The 25,633-nt window shown below is 33.0% G+C and overlaps 5 protein-coding genes across 9 annotated transcripts; 2 read left to right on the forward strand and 3 right to left on the reverse strand.

Moving 5' to 3' along the window:
- Positions 1 to 164: 164 nt before the first annotated feature.
- On the forward strand, positions 165 to 4,195 carry LOC107412864 (calcium and calcium/calmodulin-dependent serine/threonine-protein kinase). Its single transcript, XM_048470243.2, has 7 exons — positions 165 to 1,107; positions 1,694 to 1,748; positions 1,834 to 1,944; positions 2,759 to 2,991; positions 3,413 to 3,620; positions 3,848 to 3,907; positions 4,019 to 4,195. The coding sequence occupies exons 1-7, from the start codon at positions 341 to 343 to the stop codon at positions 4,193 to 4,195; spliced, it is 1,611 nt and encodes a 536-aa protein (XP_048326200.1). The 5' UTR covers positions 165 to 340.
- On the reverse strand, positions 4,065 to 8,546 carry LOC107412863 (uncharacterized). 4 transcript variants are annotated; one of them, XM_025072223.3, is made up of 7 exons: positions 8,313 to 8,546; positions 7,654 to 7,728; positions 5,717 to 7,475; positions 5,429 to 5,633; positions 4,700 to 4,935; positions 4,310 to 4,396; positions 4,080 to 4,203 (listed from the first exon to the last, which is right to left on the reverse strand). In XM_025072223.3, the coding sequence occupies exons 2-7, from the start codon at positions 7,672 to 7,674 to the stop codon at positions 4,190 to 4,192; spliced, it is 2,322 nt and encodes a 773-aa protein (XP_024927991.3). In that variant the 5' UTR covers positions 7,675 to 7,728; positions 8,313 to 8,546; the 3' UTR covers positions 4,080 to 4,189. The 4 variants fall into 4 exon arrangements, with proteins under 4 accessions (XP_048326187.2, XP_024927992.3, XP_024927991.3 ...); XM_048470230.2 differs by lacking the exons at positions 4,310 to 4,396; positions 8,313 to 8,546 and adding an exon at positions 7,865 to 8,287 and having other exon boundaries at positions 4,065 to 4,200; XM_025072224.3 differs by lacking the exons at positions 4,310 to 4,396; positions 8,313 to 8,546 and adding an exon at positions 7,865 to 8,287 and having other exon boundaries at positions 4,068 to 4,203.
- A 479-nt stretch (positions 8,547 to 9,025) lies between these two features.
- On the forward strand, positions 9,026 to 15,224 carry LOC107412881 (serrate RNA effector molecule). 2 transcript variants are annotated; one of them, XM_048470233.2, is made up of 12 exons: positions 9,026 to 9,485; positions 10,117 to 10,244; positions 10,738 to 10,795; positions 11,874 to 11,948; positions 12,080 to 12,154; positions 12,248 to 12,295; positions 12,530 to 12,598; positions 12,684 to 13,487; positions 13,568 to 13,616; positions 14,144 to 14,454; positions 14,566 to 14,748; positions 14,833 to 15,224. In XM_048470233.2, exons 1-12 carry the CDS (start codon positions 9,109 to 9,111, stop codon positions 14,891 to 14,893), a joined length of 2,238 nt encoding a protein of 745 aa, XP_048326190.2. In that variant the 5' UTR covers positions 9,026 to 9,108; the 3' UTR covers positions 14,894 to 15,224. The 2 variants fall into 2 exon arrangements, with proteins under 2 accessions (XP_048326190.2, XP_015876193.2); XM_016020707.4 differs by having other exon boundaries at positions 9,029 to 9,485; positions 14,168 to 14,454.
- Positions 15,225 to 21,132: 5,908 nt separating this feature from the next.
- On the reverse strand, positions 21,133 to 22,754 carry LOC107412866 (mitochondrial metalloendopeptidase OMA1-like). The gene has a single exon (XM_016020689.3). The coding sequence runs from the start codon at positions 21,952 to 21,954 to the stop codon at positions 21,292 to 21,294; it is 663 nt and encodes a 220-aa protein (XP_015876175.3). The 5' UTR covers positions 21,955 to 22,754; the 3' UTR covers positions 21,133 to 21,291.
- Positions 22,755 to 24,553: 1,799 nt separating this feature from the next.
- On the reverse strand, positions 24,554 to 25,315 carry LOC107412867 (mitochondrial metalloendopeptidase OMA1). Its single transcript, XM_016020691.1, has one exon. It carries the CDS (start codon positions 25,313 to 25,315, stop codon positions 24,554 to 24,556), a length of 762 nt encoding a protein of 253 aa, XP_015876177.1.
- Positions 25,316 to 25,633: the final 318 nt, after the last annotated feature.

Below are 25,633 nucleotides of genomic sequence, written 5' to 3' on the forward strand. Positions count from 1 at the left end.
TACATACAGAATTAATTTAATATAAAAATGAAACAAAGTTTGTTTAACATGATTAAGTTGACTCTGTCTCTGTTTCCTTCTTCCTCAGCTCTTATTCCCTTCATCTTATTCTCTGGCTTCCATTTGAATTTCCATTCATATTTTATTCCATAAAAACTAATTAATCTCCAATTCCAAAACAAAAAGCTGATGTCAATCCTCCGTATCATTTATATGACCTTTACCTGTCCTCTTCTTTCTTAATATATATATATTTTTCCTCCATGTGACTTTCTTTCCAAAACAAAAACAAAAAATTATTTCAATAATTTTCTCTCTTGGGTTTTCTAGGCTTCCAAACATGGGACAGGAAAAAAGAAGACTCACAGATGAATATGAAATCTCAGAGGTTTTAGGCAGAGGAGGATTCTCAGTTGTAAGAAGAGGGATAAGAAAATCATCATCATCATCATCAGCAGGGAATAACAACAATAGCGACAACAACATCAATTCCCATGTAGCAATCAAAACTCTGAAAAGGCTAGGACCTTCATCGACAAATTTTCCTCCATCTAATTCTCGCGGATTTTCCGAGAAAACAAACATGGGTTCAATGGGATTTCCATTGAGGAAACAAGTCTCGGTATCAGATGCTTTATTAACCAATGAGATCTTGGTGATGAGGAAGATAGTAGAAAATGTTTCACCCCATGAGAATGTGATTGACCTCTATGATGTATTTGAGGATTCAAATGGGGTCCACCTGGTGTTGGAGCTCTGTTCTGGTGGTGAACTGTTTGATAGGATTGTTGCACAAGAAAAGTACAATGAGGTCGAAGCCGCCACTGTTGTCCGGCAGATTGCCAAAGGATTAGGAGCTCTTCACAAGGCTAATATTGTCCACAGGGATTTGAAGCCTGAAAACTGCCTTTTCTTGAACACCAATAAGGATTCTCCATTGAAGATCATGGATTTTGGATTGAGTTCTGTGGAGGAATTCACTGACCCTGTTGTTGGATTGTTTGGTTCCATTGATTATGTCTCTCCTGAGGCTCTTTCTCAGGGAAATATTACTTGCAAGAGTGATATGTGGTCTCTTGGTGTTATTTTGTATATCCTTCTTTCTGGGTATGTTTTGCTAAACTTTTCTAGGATAGTGCTTGGATTTTTCTTTTTTGCCAAACAAGCAGCATATTATTTCCTTTTTATGCCTGCTAAAGTTTTGATTTTGAATATTATTTCTCTATATATGCTTAGTCTATATGAAATAATTAACCTAGTAGTACTCTAGCATTGTGATTATAATTACAATACTAACATATATAAGAGCAATATTTTCTTGTTTCAGTGATTTTGTTGCATGGCGTAAAACCAAAAAACTCTTGCAAAAGAAAAAAAAAAAAAAAAAAAAAAGGAAAATTTTTCTCCTGTATTCTTAGCAATTAAACAGATTTTCAAACTTTGGCATCTTTATTTCCTTGATATTCCAATTCCCATGTGTTTGTTAGATTCTGAAATTCCTTTTGTTTGTTTAACTTTTGAAGCCACCAAATAGAAAGTTGTTGAATATTTCTCAATGTTAAATATATAATTTGAATTCCTGCCAAATCTTTTTTTTTTTTTTTTTAAAATTGAAATGGTAATTGTATAGAATTCCAAATTCTACAATTTCAGAATTTGACATAATTATTATTTTCATACATTTTAATTTTAGGTATCCACCTTTCATTGCTCAGTCAAATCGGCAAAAGCAACAAATGATAATGGCTGTAAGTCATACATGCTTAATTTGCATTTTTTTTTTTGGCAAAAATATATATTCTCTTCAAATAAACTCATTTGGTTATTTTTCAGGGAGAATTCAGTTTTTATGAGAAAACTTGGAAAAACATTTCTTCATCAGCAAAACAATTGATCAAAAGCCTCTTGACTGTTGACCCTCAATGGAGGCCTAGTGCTTTAGAGGTTAGCTACATGTAAAATGCCCTTTAATTTCCCTGCATATATATATATATATATATATATATATATTTTATTTTGTATCTATCTGTGTAAATATATCCCATCCCTAGTTGAGGAATCTTTTTATTTATTTATTTTTTAAAAAATAAAATTCATAGAGGAATTGCCTTAAGGAATCTTATGGCAAACTAGCTAGAATTTATTATTGTAACTTGTTTTAAAATTCGAGGAAGTTACTGTAACTAAGTCAATACGTTAGTCAATAGGACTGTTCTCTGCAAGTTCTGTAGAAGTTCAAAATCACCAATATAATAAATTTTGTATAATACGAAATGTATTGTTTTTTTTTTATTCAAGTAGTGCAATTTGGAGATGTTTCAATAAATTTTTACAATTTGAATTATTTCTAGTACATTGAATATTTTTTATTTATTTATTGAAATAGTTGGAAAATTAAATAAATTCAAGTCACACCTTAGTCTGACCTAGGCAATCAAATTACACAACAAAAGATATTGTGTCATTTTTTCTCTCTTCTATGTCTCCATTTAGTCCCACCGTTTTTACAGTTTGGTCTTATTTATTTTTCAACAACTTGAATTCTCTTATCACTAATTGGTAAGAAAAATTTGATAAATAAATTTAGTCATATGAAATATCAAAGAATTAAACAAAAAAAGTGTAATAAACTACACTGAATTGCATAGCTGGGATTTATTTATTTATTTTTCTGAGTGAATTTGAATAGCTGGGAGATAGTTAAAGGAAGTGAGGAAAATGAAACTTACAAATGATTGTATATGTTTGAGTGGAGCAGCTTCTAGATCATCCATGGGTGAGAGGTGATTCAGCTAAGGAGGATCAAATGGACGCCGAGATCGTTTCCAGGCTGCAGAGTTTCAATGCTCGCCGCAAACTCCGAGCAGCTGCCATCGCTAGTGTTTGGAGCTCCTCCATTTTCTTAAGGACCAAAAAGCTCAAATCTTTGCTTGGCTCCCATGACCTCTCACCAGATGAAATTGAAAATCTCAGGGATCATTTCAAGAAAATGTGAGTCACCACTCATCATAAACTCATTATCGATCAACATTTTTCTATTCAGTATGGAGTTCTTGGAAAGCTTTTATTTTTATTATTTTTTATTTTTTGAATGTTAGACGTAAAAAGATTTTAATTCGGGCTTTCTGTTTAGAAAATTGTAGACTTCACCATTGGATTCTTCCTGAAAATATAGAATTCTTGACTAGTGTAAAGAAGATTTATACTAATACCCAAATATAATGTAATGTTTTATGAGCTCAAATTATCTTCCAGATTCTTCATGTTGAAGCAGTTTTAGTTAGCATGTTGATATTAGATTAAGGAGATAAACTTGCATTTTATATGAAAAAGATTAGAAATTGCAAATGAAAGAAGAATTTAGTTCGAAACCAAATAGTTGATGATCATCTAAATTCTGGTGAAAGTGCAGATGTGCAAAAGGGGACAATGCAACTCTATCTGAGTTTGAAGAGGTTTTGAAAGCAATGAACATGTCATCCTTAATCCCTTTAGCTCCTCGCATCTTTGACCTTTTCGACAACAATCGTGATGGAACTGTGGACATGAGAGAACTACTTTGCGGGTTTTCGAGTCTCAGAAAATCTCAAGGCGACGATGCTCTCCGCCTCTGCTTTCAGGTGTAACTCAAAAGAATGTCCTCTTTTTTTCCATCTTTCTTGTTATTTTCTAAATGCCATAATTTCTTCTTCATGATCAAAGTATAAAACCCATCAAAAGTTAAAAGGCAAACTAGCCTGAATCATCATAGTTGTTTCACTGCTTGATCAGAGATTGCTCAGATCCTCTCTAACATGTCTGATTTTCTTGGTTTCTGGCTTTTGTGAATATGTGTATATATACATAGATGTATGATACAGATAGATCTGGATGCATCACTAAGGAAGAAGTAGCATCCATGCTAAGAGTAAGTAAACTAATGAATCTTATCCTTTATAATTACTGTAATACTCCATCTAAGCTGAGGCTCTATATTATATTTACACGTACATTATATTTATATGGTGAGGAAATGCAGGCCTTGCCAGATGATTGTCTACCAGTGGATATAACAGAACCAGGGAAATTGGATGAGATATTTGATAGAATGGATGCAAACAGCGATGGAAAAGTTACCTTCGATGAGTTCAAAGCCGCCATGCAGATAGACAGCTCTCTCAAAGACCTAGTCCTCTCTTCTCTTCGCCCTTCATAGTTTTCCTACTGGATATGTTTTAATTAATTATGACTTTTTTTTTTTCCTTTTCCCCCTATAAATAATATATAAAGGTAATGTAGGAGCTTATTTTGTATTTCTATATTGACTTACATATGTACAAGAAACATGAGAAAGACAAAGATGTTGAATTCACGAAAATCAGAAGAATTTCCCCAGCTTTGGCAGAAATGGATTCTCCTATGAGGGATTTCTTGTATAAGTTTAAACAATTTCACTTCTGTCTCTATTCTATCTCGTTAAAAAAAAAAAAAAAAAAAATTGCAAATCTATTTTCTGGGAATTCAGTGCTGATTAATCCTTATTACATGCATGCCTCACGTCAGCAATGCAAACTAGTCTGTGCATGTACAATAGAGAGAGCGAGAGAGAATAAGAACCACCAACAGACAAACCTCATACAATGAGCATTATCAATAAATGTGACTAGGTGGTCTAATTGACTCTAATATGACCACTACGAATCATCATTTTCATCCATACCTCTTGCATCATCGCTACCCCGGTCATCTGTACTGTCATTAGAATCATCAGTACTCTTTGCACTATTACTTGGCAAAGTTTTCTCACAGGGAATTGTTACATCCATCCAGCTAAGATCTTCATTATCGTTAACTCCTGGGTCATCCAACCAGTCTACCATGTTGGCATCTGTAGCTTCTAAGCATATGGGATCCAGCATACCTCTTGAATATCTAGTTTTACTTGTTTCAGATCGTCTGCCCATATAAGAAAAACCAGGTTAAGATATGGTAAGCAAATTTGGTTCTGCAGAAAAACTGTGATGTGAACATGTTTACAGCATCTTATGGTTACAAACTAAAGAAAAGGTGCCCTATCAGGACAGTATATCGATTAATTAACCAATGATAAATTAGTTGAATATAAGTAGGAGTACTGACAAGACATTGACAAAAAGATAAATGTAATAAAACCAAACAATTTTTATCATCCTGTAGTCCAAAATTATTCTGATCAGAAATCATCAATTTCTGTCATGAATAGAAATTTGAGGTGCATCAAACAAAAATTACCCTAATAAAGAATAATAGCACAAAAGCATTTTGTAATCTCTTCTCACTTGTATTTAAATTGATTAGAAAAACTACATGAATACAACAATTTAAATGTAAGTAGAGATAATGCTTATAGCAAATAACTCACATCGTAAAAACACTAGTTTTCAAAAGTTAAGAGGACAAGAAAACCTACCTCTGTTGAAGATGTAAGTTGTAGTGAACAAATAAGAGGTCATTCAGCCGTTGGTGCTCCAGCCGGTTTTTCTTCTTTGAATGTGTACGTTCAAACATGCTCCAGCTCCTATCACATCGAATTATGTTGCAAGTTTGACTTAATATCCTTACAGCTAATCGTTGTAGATCAGGGTAATCTGCTGCATAAAGTGACCACCAAGTAGCTGGAAAACAAGACAGCACAAAGTTAACAATCATTATGAAATAGACCTGGAGCCCATGACAAAACAACTGAGAAGATTGTAACCTGGAGCTAATGATTCTCGACCACGTAAAGCAACAGGCCGACCAAAATCCCCCGCAGCTTCCTCATAGAATTTTATGTTACTTGTAATTGTTACCTGGGCTGTTATGTTAGGCTCTAAGGTTTCAATACAATCAAGAAAGCCCTTCTGGATAACTTTGTTGGTAGAGAAACTAGGGTTATAAAATATGGATGGGTTGAGATAGTATGCAGCTGCATGAAGTGGGCTATGAAACTCTGCCTTCCAAATATCATCAATTACCTTCAAATAAGGCAAGTACTTTGATTCCTTATTGTTAAATGCTACAATGATACTTTTCTTTGCCTTTTCCATTGCATTATACATATATCCAATGAAGGGCTTGTCCTCACCGTCTAAAAGATGTAAAACAGAAAGTAGGGGCTTTGTCACCTTTGCAGTTTGATCACATAGTGACCAAAAATGTTCATCCACAATAATCTCTGACACCTCAAGTCCAGCCCTTTGTTTGGAGAAAGCTGATTGCATCCAAGTAGCACCAGTAAATATTTGATGGAGCTGATCCTTCAAAGATACAATGTTTTGCAGTGTTAGAAAGATGGAAGCGAACCTTGTAGGTGCAAGTTTGACTATATCCCTTCCACCTGTTTTTTTCCTTATTAGATTAAGGAGCCATGCGTTGTTGTAGATAAACTGAGTTATCCTTTTTGCCTTTGCCAGAACCCCTTTTACTTCATCTAGTTTTCCAATTTCCTCAAGCACTAAGTCAATACAATGTATTCCACATGTACTGCAGAAAAAGGTTTTGTATTTATCCATTAAGAGTTTTCTTGCAGCTTTATAACTGGGTGTGGAATCTGTGACAAAATTGACAATATTCTTAGGCCCAACTGCTTGAACAATACCATCAAATAAATCAAGAAGTGTATTTGGACAATTTGAGATGTCTGATGCATCGACAGATTTGAGGAACAAAGTACCCTTAGGACAATAAACAAAAAAGTTTATGACTGTACGGCCAGTTTTATCCATCCACCTATCAACCATGACTGAACACCCAGTCACCTCCCAAGATTTTCTCAGCTCCTCACCATATTCACCAACATCCTGAACGCTTCTGTTCAACAATTTGCCCCTCAAAGAATGATAAGAAGGCATCCTATAGCCAGGACCTACAGTAGCAATTGCATCAGCCATCTCTTGGAAATAATGTGAATTTGCAGCAGTGAATGGTATGCCAGCTTCGTACATAAATCTTGCAACAGCCATATCAGCTTGATCTATGATCTCTTGAGAAGCAAAACTCTGAAACAATGGTTGAGTGACAATCGGTGTAGCTGTTGGAAAGCATTGCTTCTTTTGCCTCTTTGTTCGACTGGAAATTCCTTCCACAACCTCTTTTCCCCTTCTCTTCCCAGAACCTTGTGTGAGAGATGTCTTCTGAATTCGGACGACATCATCATTATCATCATGGTCATCTTCTTCTTCTCTACATTGCATGTAGGATGCAGACTTCTTGCAATGCTTCAGTCCTTTCTGCTTTTTCAGCTTTTCTAATACTTTAAAGCCTAAATGTTGCTGAATCTGCACTTTTACTTCTTCAGGTACTTCCTCACATGGAGCTACATTCCCCCTTTCTCCTGCTAAATGTTGCTTCAGTCTAGAAATCCCACCTCCAAGCATTACCTTGTGGCAGTATTTGCATTTAATCTTTTGGCGGCCCCCATTTACCATAATACCATGGGCCCAACCAGGATCAGAAGCACGAGGAGGCACCAAACCCTGATGAGAATGCTCAGTCAAAAACGTAAAAATGCAAACACATGTAAAAGAGAAAAAGAAAAAGAAGATACGAAATCATGTCATAATGATGAGAGGTATTTCAATTATAGATGATTTATTATAATATATGTCATATAAGGCACACTTGAAAAACTATGCATTGACATATACCGCTTACTTGATTATCCTTGAATTGCATTGCTCGAAAAATATCCAAAAAACTCCTAAATCCCCACCATGTGCTGTTAGTACACTGGTTTTGAGTAGCCAAAATACAAAAGATAAGAAATAAGCATCAACGGCAATAACGAAGAAAAAAATAAACATAAGCACAAAGATAATAAGAACTTGACCATCATGTTAAAGACAATAAATTTTGGAAACTGTACTTGGCAGGTGGAACTTTTGAGTTGCATTTTAGAGAACAATGTAGGAGACTGGAAATTTGGATTGCATTCAGAACTTGAAGAAAAATGTATAAGCCGCATATATATACACAGGAAACCAAAAATCCACCACCCTGTTAATAACAGAGATAGCCCTTTACCCAAACACACTTAACAATACACAATATACAAATGCATCTTCTCCCTTTTCTTGTAAAATTCTACTATTTTCTTTCTCTCCAAACAATCAATATCACTGCTTTTTCTAACAGGCCAGAGAAACAAAAATTCATAACGGTTCTAGTCTCAATTAACTAACCAACAAAATGAATAAAATAAAATAAGAAAAAAACACACTTTTCAATCGTCTCGTTGAAACCCAATTTTCAATTTCATTTTCTATCACATAGAAATGGGTTTTCCATTTGACAAGCGAAACAGCAAGCCTCACCTGAAATTTTCCGAATGTCGATATCTATCACCTCCCGAAATATCGGTGTCTCAGGCTAAAAGATTCGCATCCAAAAACAAACAACAAAAGCAGAGATCAAGAAAGATTGGAAGCGAAACCCGAAAAAAAATGAAAAAGGGATCCGATTTTTCAAAGTTTTTCGGGGACCGAAGAGCAAAACTAGCGAGGACCGAAACTTTGAAAGGAAAGAAAGAAAAAAAAAAAAAAAAAAAAAAAAGAGCGTATCGGAAATATCGTCTTAAAAAAATGACGGCGCGAAATAATCGTATGGCCACGGTGGAAGAGTTTCGCTCGCGTCTTAATTATCGTACCGTTTCGTTTCGTCTCACTCTCGCACGTGTGAGTTAGCATCGCTTTTTATTTTTTTATTTATTTTAATTAATATTTTTGCAATTTTCAAAAACTAAATTAATAAAGTCTAATATATAATTCACGTAATACAAAATTTTCATTCTGCTATATTTTCTTGTGGACGATTTATTCTGCTTTATTTGAAATTTATAAAGTTAAATTTTTTTTTTCTAAATACATAAATTGTTTTCATTGTTTTTTTAAATAATTGAAAATCGAACCAATTTATAATATCAGATTCATAAAAAAAAAAGATTAAAAAAAAAAAGCAGGCAAAATTTTCTTTTATTTATTTATTGGAAAGAAAAAGCCGTACAAAAAAAATAAAAAATCCTAATTGGGTTAAAAAAAAAAATTCGAAATATAATTGTCATTTCGTTTTAGCGTTCGAAAAATTTTCCTTCCTGGTCTCTTTCCCGCATCCATGGCGCAAGTCATGAACGCGGCCGCCGATTCTCTCACCAAATCCCCTCCGGCCTCCAGTGCCGGAGCCACCATAACTGCCGGAGACGATGACCTTCCGCCGCCGGCGCCTCCACCTCATTCTCACACCTTGTCGCGTAGAAGGGAGAGAGAACCTAGAGGAGACAGGAGAGACGACAACAGGGACTTCGATCGTCCCCCGAACCGCCGCGATTACGGCGACCGGAACTCACCCCTGCAGCCGCCGATGAGGGATAGGGAATACAAGCGCCGCCGGAGCCCTAGCTCTCCTCCGTATCGTGACCGCCGGTATTCTCCATCGTATTTCAAGCGGTCCAGACGTGGTAGTCCTCGCGGTGGTTATGGACACGATGATAGGTCGGACAGTGATTTTGCTTTTCTTATGTATTCAGTTTTTCTGTAGCTATTAACGGTTTGTTAGTGGAAATTTGTTTAGCTTTTAACATTGGCTTTTTCCATTTCGTATTTGGATATATTGGGATAACTGTTTAGTTAGGGTTTCAATGTTCAATATGCTGTATTTGTAGAAAGGAAATATGCTGAAATTTGGGGCTGTGGGTTGCTTCTTTGATATAAGATTTTGCATGACAACTTCCAGGATCCAACAGCTTAGAATATTCTGCTTGCTTTTGAGTTTTGACCACTTTTATGGTGAAATTTTAGCAATTCTTCCAGAAACAGTGAATACTAGTGCGAGTTTACTATACCCTGTTATCTGATCTTCTTTCCATAGATGTAGATGTCCTGTGCCCTGCCTCCCGTAGAAACAAAGATAAAGGAAAAAAAGAGTCTGAAATAATTGTAAGAATGTTGGAAATCCTGGCTTCTTGGAAGTTTTTGGTTTTTGTTTTTGTTTTTTTTTTTTTTTTCAGTTGTTATTTATTTGGGTGTTTCAGTTTTTATGGTAGTATGTTACACATGAATCCGATATCTTTACATGACATCCAATTTCCGATTGAAGTTTAAAATCCTGTTGATGGTATTGCAGGTTTGGCTACGACCATAATAGTGGATATGAGCGCGGGTTGGGGGGAAGGCTTAGTTATGCTGATGAGAAGTCGCACAGTGGTCGTTTTATTAACCGTCCACTTGGTGGCTATCAACATGGACCTCCAGGTATCTAAATTGTGTTTTTGGTTACATGCTTTGATTTTTTTGACTTTCTTGCATGTGGATTATTGAGCATGGGTGAGTCTATATGATATATTTTGTATGAGTGAACTCATGATTATGACCTTGACTTCCTATGAACATTTATTTACTAGTCTGATGCTCAATTGGAACTCCTTTGAGGCTGCTATATTCATATCATAGATTGCTGGAGTTTGCATGTGGGACTTCTACCACCTCTTTTATTGTTATGGGAGTGCAGCTGATATTTGCTGTATCCGATCATTGTCTTTTTATATGACATCCTAGAAGCTTGAAATTTCATTATGTTATTGGATTTGGTGGATTGGCTTGTAATGGTGATTGCACAATCCTCAATGAGCTACATGATATGACATTGTCCTTTGTTGTTCTCTGTAAATGTAATATGTTTTTATGTTTGCTGGCCTGGGACTCTGTTTTTAGTCTGTATTCTTCGTTTGGAGTTATTTGTTGGCAGAATTAGAATCAAATCGTGGGGGTTATGCTGATACATCCAACAAAGGGAGTGCACAAAGGTTAGCATTTAACTATTCTTGAATTTTTGCTATCATTAAAAGTAATTGTACTTGCCATCATTATGGGAGTACAAGGAGGAGCGAGGATACATAACTTTACTTGGTGTTATACTGTATGTGATATCTCATAAATTTGTCTTAATATATGTGCCTCCATGTCCTTTTATGTTGATACTTGATATATCTGTGGACTTTAGTTAAGAATTAGAAATCTGCATGCCATTACTAATCTTGTAGTCTTTAGGATTTTGTGAAGTTGTAACAAGAGGCTTGAGGTTGCAGAAAAAAAAGTCTAATGCATTTAACAAATTATGAGATGAAAATTGAAGATTTTGATGGCTAAATGTTATTATTATTATTATTTTTTAATTATATATATATATATATATTTCCTTTCTGGAGGGTGATAGATATTGAAATTCATGCTAGCTAGAAATAGTAATCATACCTGTAATGCCAGCTAGAAATAGTAATCGTAAAGATTGGGTGCATGGGAGAACATGTTTTAAATCTTTCGAATGAAGGCTAATACTATACAGCTGCATCTTCGTAGTGAATTACTGTTACAGTGATAGCATCGTGGAAGACCTTTAAGTTTTATTATGGCTCTAAGATTTATGTTTGCAAAATTTATGGAATGTAGAGTCCACCTTTTTCTTTGAGGAGGTTCTTTTGTTGGACTTGAAATAATTGGGCTGGTTCTTTTCATCTATCTTTAGATTTTGCCTCTGTTTTACATGTTTATGTTTGTTCTTCTTTTCTATATGCAGCTTGTGTACTTGTGTGGTTTCCTATTGGCATACCTTTTGTATAACTTATAACTTGTTTATCCATTTTTTTATATATCACTTGGCAATGATGAGTAGAACCAGTTTTAAATAATCATTTATTTGCTCATATATGTTTTGTTTGAGTTGTTTTCTTATGATTGTGGAAAAGTACAAAAAAGGCTAAGAGTTGATTTCGAGATATTCCCCCCCCCCCCCCCCCCCCCCCCCCCTCCCCCTCTTGCCCTTTTTGTGATAGTCTATTAGGGAGGATTGGTATATCAATATAATGGAACCGTAAACTGTTTCAGAGAAGGCTTGATGTCTTATAAGCAATTCATTCAGGAGCTTGAAGATGACATACTACCTGCAGAAGCCGAGCGTAGGTATGTTTCAATATTCAGACAAGGGAGAGAGAGAGAGAGAGAGAGAGTTAGTGAGTGATTATATCTATAGACTTCTGCTTGGCATGATTGATTATATTATTGAGATATGATAAAGTCAAATGATTTTACAGGTATCAGGAGTACAGATCAGAGTACATTTCCACTCAGAAGCGTGCTTTCTTCAATGCTCATAAGGATGAGGAATGGTACATCATCTAGTTATGTTAATTTGGTTGTTTCCTTCTTGGGTTTTTCTTTGTTCTTTCAGCTCTCTAATCTTGACTTCTATGTCGATGAAGGTTGAAAAATAAATATCATCCGACAAATTTACTTGCAGTCATTGATAGGTGAGTTCTATTTTTGAAGATTGATAAAACTTGACATCATCATCGTTGTTGTTTTCCTCATTGTTAATCATTATTATTATTATCATGGTTACAATGACTATATTGTTATTATCATTATTATTAGTACTTAAATATGGTGTTAAATCATTAGCTTTATAATATGACTTAACTCATTTTAGAATTTAATCAGTCTGCAACACATATTGTTGTTCATTTGGTGCATGATCTTTACAGGAGAAATGAGCATGCGCGGCAGGTTGCAAAGAATTTTTTACTTGACCTGCAGAGTGGAACATTGGACTTGTATGGATTTTATCGTCTCTATCTCTCTTGTCTTTCTCTCTCTCAAATTTGATGCAATGCAAATAATCACAATTTTGTAATGTAGGACTCCCAGTGCCACTGCACCATCCTTAAGCAAGTCAGGGCAGGCTAGTGAGCCAAACTCTGATGCTGAAGCAGACATTGGTGGCAAACGAAGGCAGCATGGTAAAGGTCGAGTCGAAGAAAGTGATTTTTCATCTGCGCTAAAGGTTCACCCAGTCAGTTCTGAGCCTAGACGAATACAAGCCGATATTGAACAAGCTCATGCACTTGTACGCAAACTTGACATTGAGAAAGGGATTGAAGACAATGTTTTGTGTAGCGTTGATTACAGCAAGATGGATAACGATAAATCTCGTGGTGGATCTGTGGGTCCAATTGTGATTATACGTGGTTTAACATCTGTAAAGGGCCTAGAGGGAATTGAACTTCTGGACACTCTTCTTACATATCTCTGGCGCGTCCATGGTGTAAATTACTATGGCATGATTGAAAGTAGTGAACCCAAAGGTTTTAGACATGTGAGGCCTGATGGAAAGAATCATGGAGAAACCAAGGAATCTGGGGCTGAGTGGGAAAAGAAATTTGATTCATTTTGGCAAGAGAGGTTGAGGGGTCAGGATCCTTTGGAAGCTATGACTGCCAAGGAGAAAATAGATGCAGCAGCTGTTGAAGGTTTAGATCCGTATGTTAGGAAAATAAGGGATGAAAAGTATGGATGGAAGTATGGTTGTGGAGCCAAGGGTTGTACAAAACTTTTCCATGCTGCTGAATTTGTGCATAAACATTTGAAGCTAAAACACCCAGAACTTGTGATGGAGCTTACTTCAAAAGTGCGTGAAGATCTTTATTTCCATAACTACATGAGGTAACTTCACATTTGTTTGTTCAATGGAACTGTTAGCATAAATTTTGTATTGATTGGTAACTACCTGGATATCTTTTCAGTGATCCTGATGCTCCTGGTGGAACACCTATCATGCAGCAGCAACCTCAGGTAATATTCCTTTACTAGTCCAGTCTGTTGAGTTGCTAAGGCATATAGATAACCCGAAATTATCTTTGTAATAGTTATTTAAAAAACTAATCCCTCCCATCCTGTCACTTCACTCTATCTCCTAACTCGAGGAGCATCTGCATTTACATTAAATGTCCACTTCGTCTGATTGTACAGTTGTCAATTGAATATGGCATTCTATAGTTTGGTAATTGTTGTTCAAACCCATGAAAGAAGTTTGGTAATGAAAATACAGTATGAAAGTTGGACATGTGCCACTTCCAAGGTCAACTTCCTAGTCCATGTAAGATAGAAAATATCTTTATCCCTAGCTTAAAATGAAAGAACAAGAATATGAGTTACCTTTGAGACTTTTGGTAATTGTAGAATTTTGTCAATTTTGCACTTCACAAATGTGATCGTTTTTGCGCTTCAACTTTTTCTTGGGGTGCTAGGATTGTGCTTAGCATACTTCTGTTATTCACGATGTGGTTTCTTTATCTCTTGAATCACTTTGCATATGCTAGATGGTTTCTTTCATGATCTTGCAGAAGGACAAGCCACAGAGGCGTAGGTTAGGTTTGGAAGGTCGGTTGAGAGATGATCGTGGCAACCGGAGAGATCATGAATGGATTGACAGAATTAATGATGGAGACAGGATGATTAATCTCGAGAATTCTCCCTCCCGTGATCTTCAGTTGAAATCTGGTGGCTTAGATGGAGGGAATCATGATGTATCTATGCATGATGTATATGGTGGGCAAGGTGTGGGTGGTGTTCCCCCTTTTGCATCAGATATGGCCCCTCCTCCAGTATTGATGCCTGTACCTGGTGCAGGGTTGGTGTTTTTTTGCCTTTTTTTTGTTGAAAATAATGCTTTCTGTTGATATCTTGAGCTTATTTAAGTTCACAGTTTAATTGTAGCATTTGCACATTTTAAAACCTCTAGGCCTTTGGGACCCTTTGTTCCTGCTCCACCTGAAGTTGCAATGCAGATGTTAAGGGACCAGGGGGGGCCTTCCCCCTATGATGGTGGTGGTAGAAAAATGCGGTCTGGTCCTAATATAGGTGGGCCGACACCAATTCTTGCTGTCCCTCCAGCTTTTAGGCAAGATCCTCGAAGAATGCGAAGGTAAGTGATGTATAGGTCTTAGTTTATTATGCTATTTTTGCTTTCTGGAGTGTGTTTGACACTCTGTTTCTCATGGTGGTACAGTTATCAAGATCTAGATGCCCCAGAAGATGAAGTCACTGTAATAGACTATCGAAGTTTGTAGGTTTCACTGGTTTTGGTAAATGCAGTGATCATACAGGATTTGGTAACGAAGGAAAAGCTTGATCTGCATCTTTATTTTCAACTTGTCCAAGCTAAGAGAATGTGGTGTAAAGATCACGACTTCTGCATGCGGCTTTTTGTTTGTTTTGTTTGTTTTTTCCTTTTCCATTAGAGGTGGCTTTAGCTTGTTTAGAACTTTCAAATTCTGTATCAGGGGTACTTAAGGCGGTTGACATGCTGTATCATATTGTAAGATAGTAGTTCTCCAAAAAACAATCTAGGACCGTATGACAAGGGAAATAAAAATGATGTTTCGTTACCCGTTTTAGACACTGGCTGAGTTGCTGATTTTAGTTTGTCTGATATAGAAGCCTTGAGGATTGAATTTAGACTGTTCTGAAGAAGGGTTGATTTCCCAAATTTTAAGCGTAGAGATGGGGCTTATTTTTTCAACTTTGTTTAGGGAAAGTGGTGGTTCTCTGTCTCTCCCTCTCATGAATGGTAAATGGCATTATATAGAACGAAATTTGGATAATATTTACAAGGGAAAGAGACAAGTTCCTTCACCAACAAACCTAAGGACATTTTTCATAAGAATGTCTAAGATGAGTTGAGGCAAACTTAATGAAGAAATTGACTTTTTTCCTTTTTGGAGTTTTTAGCAACAAATCCATTAAATTACTGTAGTCTTTGGTGTATAGATTTATTGGTTTATTTTTTTTGAATGAAAAAATATTACAATAAAAATATGAAAAAATTATGTATAGTAATATAATATTATAATTACAAAGGTTAAAAGCTTTATGTTTTTCTTACCTAAAAGTTTGGGCTATCATTAAGAAAAGACTCTCAAATTGAAGTCAAATAGTGTTTTATTTATTTATTTTTTAGATTTTTTCGTTTCAAATAAATCTATTGGTTATGCTATCAATACTAAAATGCTCTAATCAATAAAATATGAAAACTAACAATATAACTTGGATGGGCAAAAATCACAAAACTTCACTATTGTATTACATACAATTTATAAATAACCTCTCAAACTATATATATAACAAATAACTCGTAATTAAAAAAAAAATTATTACCATAGTTTTTTGAAGAACAGTCCTATTGGATATAATATCCATTATATCACACTACATAAATATTTTACATTGAATTGATAAATAATATTATAATTAACTAAAAAGTTGAAAAAAAAAAAATTTTACAACATTTTTGCTTACAATTTTAAATTACCAAAATATATTTTAAAAAAAGGATTATAAAAAAAAAACTAATAAATATAAATTAAAATTAACGAGTTTAAATTTTTTTATGCATTTATTTTAAATTTTTTACTATACCATAGATAAAGAAACGATTTTTTTTTTTTTTAACTAAAAACTATAATACATTTAACATAAATTTGTAACCTGTTTTTAGGTTATTTTTATGATTATTGGGTTATTTGTCAATAGAGTTTTGTGTTTTTTAGCTTTGGAAATAATATATATTAATTTTCTTATATAAAATCTTGGATAAATTTTCGATAGGAACATTCGGTAATCAAGTTTGGCTACTCGTATAAACAAAAATATATGCATAATCAAATTTGATTACTCGTTGTTTAGACAAATTTATCTAATATTCCTAAATCAGAGAGGATTATTATCTATTTACGCGCGCGCGCGCGCGCGCACACACACACACCAGAAAAGTCTCCCGTCAAGGCATTTTAATAGTTTTTCTATTAGAATTTTACATCACAATCCTTTAATTATTTCGAATGTTAAGATAGAATTTTTTTTAAAAAAATTTAAATAAATTTAGATAAAGTTAATTTTGTCTATTTATTAAATAACCAAGAGTTCTTAAATCAATGAAAAAGTTAATAATAAAAATTCTAAGGGTTTTAATATATATATATATATATATATATATATAAATCAAATTAAAGTTAAATTTTAGAATTAAAAAAAGAAAAGAAAAGGAAAAAAGCTGAGGCGGTGGGTGGAGTCGGTGGACCGATAATAAGGTTTTTTTTTTTTTTTTTTTTGGGTAATTGATAATAAGGTTTCTGCTTTCTACTTTTATATATAAATATTTTAAGTCTTTTAAATATTATATTTTTGCCAACAAAAGTTCTTATTTTATATTATAATTTGAATATAATATAATCTTTTTGAATATAAATATTTTGTTCCTATTAGTGAGAGGCACCGCTTTCTTTAGCATAATGCTATTTATACTCACATGTGTATGGCTGCTATTGTAGATAAAACTGGGCACTACAGTGGACGACAACTTCCATATCCATTAGAATTTCATAATTTGCAGGCCAGGGCCGTCTCAAGCAATTTTGAGGCCCTAGGCAGAGAAAAATATTTGGGGTTTTAATATTTTTTTAAAAAAAAATTAAATATTAGTTTTTAAAAAGTAGATTCTTATATAAAATTTAATTTTTTAAATTTTGAGATGGAAAGTTATTAATTAAATTTTTATATTCAAGTTTTGATAATAATTTTTTTTGAATTGATAAAATTGTCAAATTATTTAATTTTTCTGTAGACATTATTGAACGTAAATAAGATTTTATTAATTTTAATTTTGAAAAATTTCTTTCTGCTGAAGCTATACTAATAGGTATTGTTAATAGGTATTCTATAAGCTATCAATGCATTAGTAAAATAATTTAATTTTTTTATAAAGTTTAATATCTCAAGTGCTGTTTTTAATTCAGGATTTATTATTTCTTTTAAAATTTTTAGTTCTGAAAATAAATGTAAACCATTAATATCATATAACATGTTATGTTTTAAAAAATTTTCAAGATGCAAACATTTTTCTTTTAGAAAATCATCATCAAGCAATTTTAATTTTTCTACATCATACAAAAAATCAAAATTATCTTCATATATCTTAAACTATTCAAACCTAATTTGAAGTGAAGAAATGGCATGATCAACTATATAATTGAAATAATTAATTTTAAAATATTCTTTAGGTGAAAGTCTCACCTCATTAGTTTCATTCTCGTCAAATTCTTTTTTTTCTTCTAATTACACGTTTTTCACGAAATTTTGGTCATACATTTTTCATTAGCAATCTCTTTAGCATAAATCATAGCAGATGTGAACCCATTTTCTCTATAGCCATTAAAAAATGAAATAAGACCTTTTAGCTGATCTAATGCAATGGCAATATCCATATCTTTATATTGTAAAAATTTACTAACAGTGTTAATTGCAAACAATATATCATACCAAATAATCATATATAATAAAAATTTAAAATTTTCAATCTCATATGTTGCTAAAGAAATCGCTTCACTTTTTGTTTTAGGATCATCACTAGCTTCTGTTAGTTGATATAAAGCATCTCTTATTTGTGGAGCTTGATATTTTATTGCTTTAACACTTTCAAGACGACTTTCCCAACGTGTTTGTGACAATGGTTTAAGAGTTAAATTAGAAACATGATCTTGTAAAATTTTTCATCTTTTTGTAGAAGAAGAAAATAATGAGTATATATGTTGTGTCACGCCAAAAAATGTTATAGCACTAGGACAAGAATTAGCCATGTCACAAAGCACTAAATTAAGACTATGACATCTACATGGTGTATAAAAAGCTCTAGAATTTATATCTAACAATCTCTTTTGTACGCCTTGTTATTTACCTTTCATATTAGACCCATTATCATATCCTTGTCCTCTTATATTATTTATATCAAGTTTAAAATTTTTTATTATGCTAATAAGTATATCAAAAAGACCTTTCCCTGATGTATCATCCACTTTTAAAAATTCTAAAAAATACTCTTCTATTTTGATTGGATTTGTTGAAATATCTACACATCTTAATATAAGAGACATTTGTTCTTGATGACTTATATCTGGGGTACAATCAAGTATAACTGAAAAATATTTTGCTTCTTTTATTTTTTTAATTATAATATTTTTTATTTCTAATCCTAATATATTTATTAACTCATTTTGTATGTTATAGCCAAGGTAATGATTATGAATTTCACCATTTTGAATACGTTTAAGGTGTTCTTGCAACATAGGATCAACTTCTGCAATCATTTCAATTAAACTTAAAAAATTTCCATTGTTATCTTGATAAATCTTCTCATTTGTGCCACAAAATGCCAAATTATTTTTTGCAAGATTTTTAATTACAGCAATAATTCTTACTAATATGTTCCTCCAATGCTCTTTTTCCTTGTTTATCTTTTCTTGTAAATTTTGATCAATAGTTTTATTTTTAAGTAATCTCATTTCAATATTAAACCAAATATTCATATTTATAATATGTTCACTGCTTGTTTCATGACTTTTAAGTTTGGCACTAAGATTTTTCCAATCTTGACATCCTTCGTTTGCTAATTGAATTGTAGTTGATTTTTGACTAAATAATTTACAACAAAAGCAAAATACTTTATCTAATTCTTTTGAATATACTAGCCATCTCCTATCATGTTTTTCTCCATTTGGTAATTTTCGAATGTAATGAATAGTAGAAAAGTGTCTAGAATTTTTATTGTGTGGAAAACATAAATTAGTGTCTCTAATTGGACCTTTTTCAACTAATAATTCTATTAAATTTGTATTTATGTTTTCCCATTGTGCTGGATCATATATATTTTTAACAATAGTTTCATCAATATCATTAAAATTTTTATCTTCTTGATCAACTAATTCATCTTTTTCTAAATTATTATTATCTTCTTCGTTAATATTAATATTTAGTGAATCAGATTTATGATTATTAGAAACTTCTTGACAGATTTCTTTTTGTCCTAATAAAGTATCATCTTTTAGTGAAAATTCAATTGTTTTTTCATTTAAATTTTCAATTAGTTTTTCTGAGTTTTGATTTTTAGTATAAGTAACAAACCTATCAAGTGCTCATTTTTGAGGTTGAACAAATTCTTCTATTTTTCTTTTTTTCATACGTTTTGCATATCCAGACTCATATTTTCTAGTAGACATATTTATATTCAAATAATAGAAAATATAGATCCCTAATATTTTATCAAAATTAAAATGCTTAAAATTAAAGAAACAATATTACCTGATTTATGCCTTGTACTTTCAATTTGATGAACTTTAAAATCTGACACTGTTATCTGCATGAATATGATAAAAGAACAAATAAATATTAACTTTTATTTAGATTAATTAAAATAAGCATCTAGGAGAATAATTGGCCCAAATTAAAAACACCATGTAAGGATTCAAATCCAACCAATTTAGTTGAATAAAAGATATAAAAAAAAAATAAAAACACAAAATACAGAACAAAACCGTGAGTTACATATATATATAAGAACAATAAGAATGATTAGTAAATAACATCATCATGAATTCATATAAAATAATACAAATATATATATAGATATAATATATGAGGAGAATAAATGTGAATTCATTAAAATAAATAAAAACCAACAAGCTTACCTTTAATTTTGGGGTCTTCTGGATTAAAATTGCAATTATGTATATTGAGTATCAAAGATTAAACAACTATGATAGATGAGTGAATGAGAAAAGATGAGTGAATGAGAAGAGAATAAAGGAAGTTAGCAAGAGAATAAATGTGAATTCATTAAAATAAATAAAAACCAACAAGCTTACCTTTAATTTTGGGGCCTTCTGGATTAAAATTGCAATTATGTATATTGAGTATCAAAGATTAAACAACTATGAAAGATGAGTGAATGAGAAAAGATGAGTGAATGAGAAGAGAATAAAGGAAGTTAGCAAGAGAAAAAAACGCATAAACTTTGCAGAAACAGGAATGAGTATTTAATATGTGTTTTTTTTCTTTTTTTTACCGTTACAATCTAATTAATTATAGAAATAAAATATAAAAAAATTCAATTAAACTTTATTAGTGTTCTTTTCCAAAAATAAAAATAATTATAAATAATTATAGCAATAAATGATCAATTAAAGATAATTTAGAATTCTAACAATAACCAACTTCTTATATTTCCAAAATAAATTAATAATAATATTTTATTTAATAAATATATATGTATATATAATATAGAAAATATATATTTTGGGGCCCCAATAAAATGGGGGCCTAAATGGGGGCCTAGGCACATGCCTTAGTGGCCTATGCTTTCAGCCGGCCCTGCTGCAGGCCTGTTTATCACTTAACACAATAATATTTTTGTAATATATATATATATATATATATTTTGAAAAGAATAAACGATTTAAGATTGACAAAACCTTAATTACATTTGAACTCAAAACAAAAATTCATATCATATGAAAAGAATCCCCATCACTGCCAAGGGGATCAATGGATGGTTAACCAAAACTGTTAAAAGTAGAGTTGTAAATCAATCATAGCCAGGTAAAAGTTGTATTAATATTATTATTACTAAAGAAAAACTTCAATAATCCCGGCCGCGACGTCCTGCTACTCTGTCACAGCTCCTTTCTCCCATCATCCTTGTACTGTATATGCGCAGTGCTTCTTCCATGACCTTGGGTTGAGACAGCAACTGAGCTCTCTTCTTTCCACATGGATGTGTTGAAAAATATTCTGAATATTCATCTCCCCCATCACTTTCAAACACCTTGGGTGCCACTCTTGGATCATATCCAGCTGATGCCATCAACATCATCCCTATGTAATCAGCTTCCTTTTCCATCCTTCGAGACAGAGGAAGCTCCAAAAGTTTTTTTGATATTCTATTGGCAATATCACGCATAACGAACCGTCTTAGTATAAATTTCGAAATATCCAACCACAGATAACTTGTAATATGCTCAGCTGAATGTCTAGCAACACTATGTCCCACCTCATGCCCAATGACAGTTGCTATTTCAGCGTCACTTTTTAGATGTTTAAGGATGCCACTGAAAATCACAATCTTCCCTCCCGGTAGGCAAAACGCATTGGAAACTTTTGGTTTATCCACAACCACAACCTCCCAGTTGTGGTTCAATTCGTCCCCATTATCCTTCAATGCATTTATTATGCGGTTGAATATCGATCTAAGCCGAACACTTTTTGGGGTGTGTTTCCGGCAATATCTTGCCTTCAAATTCATCCTCCTTCATGTCCTCGAACAGGTAGTCTCCGAGCTTCCTCTCCAATTTTTTGGATAAAAGCACTAAATGGGTTCTCTTGGAGTAGGGAATAGTTTCTAGATTCCTAAAATACGCTGTTGCCAGAACCCCACAACCCACAAGACCCGCAATCATAACGTTTCTAGGATTCCGAAACCAAATCCAAGGCCAATGCCGAGGCCCTCGGGGCCTAAAATGCTGCACCTGGTATCTATCAACATGGTAATATCTCCTTGCACCACAGCAGCCATGAAGCGGAAACGGACTGTTGTACGGTGTCCTTGTTAACCCAAAATAATAAACAATATAATGCCAAATTGCTGGTTTTTTCTTCGGTGGGATTTTAGAGTAGGAAAAAAACCCAGAAGACAACTTACCTTTATTGGATTTGGGAGCTAAAATTGAAGAAGAAGACCTAGATAAGGTATTTCTGGGAGCGAAATCGGGATGTTGAATTGGGGATTTGGGTGAAAAAATCCTGCTAGTGAAACAGCGAAAAGCATCCAGTACAATATTCGATCTTCTTCCCATGATCGAAATTCGCTCAACTGGGACTTGAGCTCCTTGTTGAAGGAAACTTAGGCAAAAAGAGACAAAAGGCTTTGAGGCAACGACGGGGTTTTGTTTGGTGAGAGGTTTTATGGCCGGCTCATGAACTGACAAGAGGGAAAAGCAGAAAGCTTCTTCCGACACGCCCAAACCCAATTCCTTGTATTCCAAGAAACAATAAATCAATCCGTATATATTTATTTTAAAAAGAAAAAAAAAGAAACCTTTTTGGATTCAGATTCTTCATGTTTCTTCTTGCTTCTCATATATGTTTATCTATATATATATAGATATATATATATATAAATAAAACTTGTTTGACAAGAAACATATTTTATATTTGTTTTTGTTTTATTATAATTAACTCCTATAAAAAAAAAAAAAGGAAAAAGAAATGAGCAAGTAAATGTACTGTCTTGTATATACAAGAACACAACAAGACGGTATAGAATAGTAATCACTTCAATTTTTATTCTTATTATATATATATATATATATATGTACATAATTTTGTATATATTTTGTAGTTATGGAAGATGTGGTCGTAGAGGACTGGTAATGGATATATATAAGGTGCAAATATAACACTCATAGAATAATTATTTCGTATTTACTTTCAAAAAAGTTAAGGGATTTGATGAGAAAGGTCAGTAGTTGGTTAGAATAGCTTTAATTGGGAGGAACTGTAACTTATTAATGCTCCACTTTCTGAATGAGGATTAGTCTTGCATTCATTCAGGTGTAGGGACATCTTGGGGTCATAGACCAAAAATATAACACTTAAGAGAACTGTGAGTTAATAGGGAAATCGTGATGGGTCAAGTCTACTATAATGAAAAAACCTGTTCTAAAAACAGTTGGGCGAAACAGGGCCTTAGTAATCCATTATACTTATATTTGAATTACATATGTTTCAAAATAAAGTGGCAAAAATAAACCAAAAAAGAGAAAAAAATAAAAAAATCAAATATTGCTGGTACAGATAAGGTTTTCCAGTGCCCATTTAAGGTAGTGATTAAGTGGACTGCCCCAAATAAGGGAATATTCACCCTGTTTGCCATCCCTCACATATACCAAATTATAAGGAATTTATTTATTTATTTATTTTGGTTTATTTATTTGAAAGGGAAAAAATTTACAATAAAAAAATGAAAAATTTATGCATAGGAATATAATATAATAAATACAAAGAATAGAAGCTTTGTTTTTTTCTTACCTAACAGGTCATTACTAAAAGAATATCTAAAGTTAATCAATTAATTGGTTATTCTAACTAATTACGTTCTTTCTGTTGCCAAATAGTGTTTTTATATATTTATTTTTAATTTTTTTTTCTTTTACTGTCAAATAAATTTATTGGTTATAATATCAATACTAAAAATAATGTAATTAATCTATAAAATATGAAAACTAAAAATATAACTCGGATAGGGAAAACACACTAAACCCGCTATACTATTACATGCAATTTATAAATAATCTCTCAAATGACTCATAATTAAACAAAATGATTACGATAGTTTTTTATAATCATATTGGGTTTATAATATTCATATTTTACAATACCTCAATATTTTACATTATTTTACCAAAAATATTTACATTAAATTGATGTTTTTAAAAAAAAAAATATTTTCATTAAATATTATTTTAAAAAGTATACAACTAAAAGGAGTATAAACCAAATAATAATAATAATAATAAATATAACATAAAATTAATAGGTCTAAAAGCTTTTTTGTGCATTTCTTTTAAATGGTAGTTATTTAATTTTCGACTTTTTTTTTTTTTTTACTATACCATAGAAAAAAGGAACATTTTTTTTACTCAAAATTATAATTTTTCCGTAGTTTAAAAGTTATTATTATGATTACTGGGTTATTTGTCAGTAGAGATTTGTGTATTTTAGCCTTGGATATATATCAAAAAACGGTTCAAGAAGATTGACAAAATGTTAATTACATTTGAACTCGAAACAAAAATTGATATGAAAAAAAAAAGGAAAAAAAAAAATCCCCATCTACAAATTTACTACCAAGGGGATGGATGGTTAACCAAAACTGTTAAAAATAAATTTTGTAATAAATCAATCATAGCTAGCGAGTTAGAAGTTGTATTATCATTATTATTGCTCTGACTCAGCCTCTGCTCTCTCATGTTTGCACTGTATAAACGTGTTGCTTTTGCCATGACCTTAGGTTGAGACAACAACTGAGCTCTCTTCTTTCCAGATGGATGAGTGGAAAGAAATTCTCCGATTGAAGATTCATCACCCATCAACTTCTCCAACTTCTCAAATACCTTGGGTGCTACTCTAGGATCATATCCAGCTGAAGCCATCAACATCATCCCTATGTAATCTGCTTCCTTTTCCATTCTTCGAGACAGAGGAAGCTTTAAGAAAATTTTTAACATTGCATTGGCAATGAAACTCATAACGAACCGTTTTAGTATGAATCTCAAAAAACCCAACCACACAAGGCTTGTAACACTCTCAGCTCCATGTCTAGCAACACCGTGCCCAAACTCATGCCCAATCACAGCTGCTATTTCAGCATCACTTGTAAGATGTTTAAGGATGCCAGTGTAAACCACAATCTTCCCTCCCGGGTAGCAACACGCATTGCAATCTTCTGGTTTGTCCACAACCACAACCTCCCAGTTCAATCCGTCCCCTTTATCCTTCATTGCCTTCATTACGTTGTCGGATATCGATCTAACCAGAACATTTTGTGGGTGTGTTGAAGGCAATATCTTGCCTTGGTATTCAACCTCCTTCGCTATATCGAACATGTAGTCTCCGAGCTTCCTCTCCAATTTTTTGGAAAAAAGGACTAAATGGGTTCTCTTGGAGTAGGGAATAGTTTCTAGATTCCTAAAACACACCCTTGACAGAATCCAACAACCCACAAAAGCCGCCCAAGGCCAACGCCGAGACGCTTGCCGCTTAAAATGTTGCATCTGGTATCGATCATGAAAAGTAATGTAGTGCGTCCATTTTGTTAAGCCCAAATAATACCGTAAATATTGCCAAATTCCTGGTTTTTTCTTCTTTGGGATCATAGAATTGGAAGAAAACAAGCCAGATAGGATGTTTCTGGGATGTTGAAT

The sequence above is a fragment of the Ziziphus jujuba genome, chromosome 8, assembly GCF_031755915.1.
Source record: "Ziziphus jujuba cultivar Dongzao chromosome 8, ASM3175591v1".
Lineage (NCBI taxonomy): Eukaryota > Viridiplantae > Streptophyta > Magnoliopsida > Rosales > Rhamnaceae > Ziziphus > Ziziphus jujuba.